Source organism: Zingiber officinale, chromosome 6B (assembly GCF_018446385.1).
Source record: "Zingiber officinale cultivar Zhangliang chromosome 6B, Zo_v1.1, whole genome shotgun sequence".
NCBI lineage: Eukaryota > Viridiplantae > Streptophyta > Magnoliopsida > Zingiberales > Zingiberaceae > Zingiber > Zingiber officinale.
The window spans coordinates 54,324,309-54,328,393 of record NC_055996.1 but is presented as its reverse complement, the minus strand read 5'-3'; the positions used below and the strand labels follow the sequence as shown (position 1 = coordinate 54,328,393).

Genomic DNA, 4,085 nt, shown 5'->3' with positions numbered 1-4,085 from the left:
TAATTAAATGCTCCTACAAAATTGTATTCGTATACGTAACTGATCGCACCAATTAAAGTTGCCCCAGTTGATGCCTTTTCACAGCACTATCACGATTCACGTCCACGCTTATAAGTTTCATTTCTTTGTAAAATACTACACATGCAGCTAGCTACCTTAATCCACCAGGAACGCATTAAGCTAGACTGATCTTTTCCCAGCAAAGATTAGCTTCCTGCACCCTATAAATACTGCCTTAGTTTATCCTTCTGTTTGTATCACCAAGAGAAGGAGAAGGCGAAGGAGAAGATGAAGATGAAGATGAAGATGCCATGCAAAAGACTAGTGTTATTTGTGCTTTTGGTAGGGTTGTTGTGTGCGAGCATGGAGGTGAGATCACAGCTGAGCCCTACGTTCTACTCGCAGAGTTGCCCAAACCTGCTCAGAGTGGTGCGGAGAGAGGTTGCGGCTGCAGTCTGCAACGAGACGAGGATGGCAGCTTCTCTGCTCAGGCTTCACTTCCATGACTGCTTCGTCAACGTATATACTCTCACATATATATACTTTTTTTACAGATCGATAGATCTCGTGCATGCTTAATTTAGAAACTAGCCTAGATTAATCCCTCTCCACGCTGCATGCAGGGCTGCGACGGCTCCGTTCTCCTGGACGGGAGCGACGGCGAGAAGTTCGCGAACCCGAACCGCAACTCCGCGAGAGGCTTCGAGGTCGTAGACGCCATCAAAGCTGCAGTGGAGAGCGAGTGCAACGCCACGGTGTCCTGCGCGGATATACTGGCCATAGCCGCAAGAGACTCGGTCGTCCTGGTGATCAAAGCTTAATTAATTACTTTTGATAATCAGTGAAATAACTTAATTTGCGTACGTGTGGTGTATATATAATAATATTGCTTAAAAAATTGTTGGTTGGATTAGAGCGGTGGTCCTTCATGGAGAGTCCTGCTCGGCAGAAGAGATGGCTTGGTGGCCAACCAAACAGGAGCTAACGCCAACCTTCCTTCTCCGTTCGACTCGATCAGTGCGATCATATCGAAATTTGCCGCTGTCGGCCTCAACACCACCGACGTCGTCGCCTTATCAGGTCCGTCCCGCCGCAAGTATAATTAATATATAGTTAATTAATCAATCAAAGATTTACATACGTGTTTAATTAGGTGGGCATACGATCGGTTTGGCCCGGTGTGCGACGTTTTCGAACCGACTGTCCGGCTTCTCGGAGACGAGCTCGGTGGACCCGACGCTGGACTCGAGCTTGGCGTCTGCCCTGCAGAACCTCTGCCCGCAGTCGGCCGACGGCAACGACACCACCGGCCTCGACCGCAACTCCACCTTCGCCTTCGACAACCACTACTTCACCAACTTGGTGAGACAGAGGGGTATCTTGTCGTCGGACCAGGGGCTGTTCTCCAGCGACGAAGGGGTGGCGGCGGCGACGAGGGAGTTGGTGTTGAAGTACGACAACAGCACTTGGGCGTTCTTTTGCGACTTCGCCAACTCCATGATCAAGATGGGCAGCATCACCCCACTCACTGGCTCTGATGGACAGATCAGAATCAACTGCAGGGTGGTGAACTAATTAATTAAAAGATTTAGATGAAGTTTATGGAATTAATTAAGGCCGGCGATGTTACTATCTTTTGCTAATTAAGAACTAAGATATAGAAAAAAAACAAAAACAAAAACAAAAAAAAAAAAAACACCCAGCGACACTGATCAGTCTACCCCAATTTTACTGAATTGTTGGGGTCAATTAGGTCCCAAGGATCACCTAGTTACTCAGATGATCAATTGAACTCACTAGGTCAGTATTTGCACCAATTAGACGACTTGGGCCATCCAACTTGCTTATTTGGCCAATTCGAGCCATCCGACTTGGGCTCAAATCTGACCGATAGGTCTACCTATGGGCCCACTTCAATCGGTTGACTCATCCAAACCTACTAACTTGTACGGCCTAATCAATCGACTTAGGTTGTACAATGATAGCCAGGTCGAGTTGTTCCTGGGTTGTCCATTGTGAGTGCTTTCTGATTTATATTGGTGAGCGGTGAAAATTTTCTGTGGGGTCAGGCATGTCACCCCAAACTCAACGTTACTCAACCTAGTTAATCATTTTTTTTCATGTAGAGGTAGGGTATCCAGGTTGTCACCCAGGTATCCATGGTTCGAACCTCATCTATGATAAATTTACAGGAATTTTTCCTCCAAATGGGGCACGCAACTAAAGGATGCTAGGCTCCTGGGCTACTCGCTGAAAGCGTTTCCCGATTTATCTTGGTGGCCGGTGGGAAACTTCCGTGGGGTCGGCCCAGTCACCCCAGGCTCGACGTTACCCAACCTGGTTAATCATTTTCATGTAATAAAGTTATCACCCCGAGCTATGGTGCAGGGTAGAACATTCAGATTATCACCCAGACACTCGCGATTCGAACCCCAGTTATGATAAATTTGTAGAAATTTTTCCTCCAAATAGGACACGCAACTAAAGGATGCTGGGCTCCTGGGTTGTCCGCTATGAGTATTTCCTGATTTATTCTGATGGTCAGTAGGAAACTTTCGTAAGATTAGATCGATCATCTCAGGTTCGATATTATCCAACATGATTAATCATTTTTTTTTCCATATAATAAAATTATTTTATTGACTAACAGCCGATTTTTATAAGATTCATTTCTCTAAAATAAAATTAAATATCCTTCTAAATGTTAGGTACATTTAATTTATTTTTTTCATTTAACTATAGAATTGATGATAAGGAGATCTAGAACCTTGGCCCGTTTAAATTAACTAACCCACTCAAGTGCCTAAATGCTTAAAGCAATTAGCCAGCCCAGCTGGATTGTTTGGATATACATAGTCGTTTAAAATAGGCCTACTCAGATCAACATGCATGTGTGGTCAATCCTTAATTCCCAGTGATACAACGACTAAAGTGAACCGTCCGAAGTAGATTCGACGTCAAGAAATTTGACAGATGTAATAGTTAAAATTAAGAAGAGGTCAATTGTTAAGTCGTATCGATATTATGTCGAAATAAGTTAAATGTCATCATCGAGTGTTCTAGTTGACCGAATCAAAGAGTTGATCGAGTACGCTAGGCACATCACATGACTGGACTAAACTTTATATTCAAGTGTAGCGTCCGAGTATAAGATGAATCCTCAACATAAAATTCGATCAGACATCTCTGTTGGGTCGAATCCCTAATATAAATCCGAACGATCCTAGAGCCGATTAAATTTATGGGGCTAAGCTCCTCACTTCTCCAAATACAAGACTCTCAATTTACATCCGTCCGGTCTCAGAATCGGTCAAAATATGAGGTCCAGTTTCCCACACATGAGCATGACTCCTACTTTACAGCCAGTCAATCCAGAACCGATCGAACTCCCTTTAGGAGATAGCACTAACACATATATATGCAATAGAACCTGCCTCCGTCTATAGGAAGGTTGTCTTATATACTTTATTACCTGACATATTCTAATACTAAATATTCTTTATCATCTCATTATTACGGAGGTTATGAGAAGTGATATAAAAAAGGATTCTCTCCGTTGGACAGGTACACTCACTTACATAGACTCATACACATACATCCTCATTTATTGTTCTATTAATCATCGTATCCTTTATTTACTAGGTTACTATTTTAATTTGTGCGTTAGAGGATATATGTCAAAACTCTTTCCCTGATTCTCATTTTAATATTTTTATTAACTCTGTCTACGATATGTACATATTCACACTCTTAACTCTAAGATTACTTAATATCATTTTCTTTTAACTGTCTTCTTTGTTTATATCTCACTAATTAGAAATGAAAAAGGAAAATATTTTTTCCACTAAGTGACAAACATAAAAAGATACTTTTTTTTATAAAATACTTTTATGTAATCAAAACTTTCTTTTAAAGATATTTTACACAATAAACATAATTTATGTGAAACTGACATAGCCAATAGACAAAGTCGTACTTCATGTGACAACAATATCCATCAAATCTATAATAGCTATGGGTGCCCTATACTGGACGGATTTTATATTGCTGTAATAGATCATTGTCAGATAAAAATTATCATTTTT

General features: G+C 41.6%; 1 protein-coding gene across 1 annotated transcript; it reads left to right on the top strand.

The window, feature by feature from the left end:
- The first annotated feature begins 242 nt into the window (after nucleotides 1–242).
- Nucleotides 243–1,665, top strand: LOC121990185 (peroxidase N-like). The gene is made up of 4 exons (XM_042544384.1): nucleotides 243–519; nucleotides 624–806; nucleotides 915–1,080; nucleotides 1,154–1,665. The coding sequence occupies exons 1-4, from the start codon at nucleotides 289–291 to the stop codon at nucleotides 1,573–1,575; spliced, it is 1,002 nt and encodes a 333-aa protein (XP_042400318.1). The 5' UTR covers nucleotides 243–288; the 3' UTR covers nucleotides 1,576–1,665.
- Nucleotides 1,666–4,085: the final 2,420 nt, after the last annotated feature.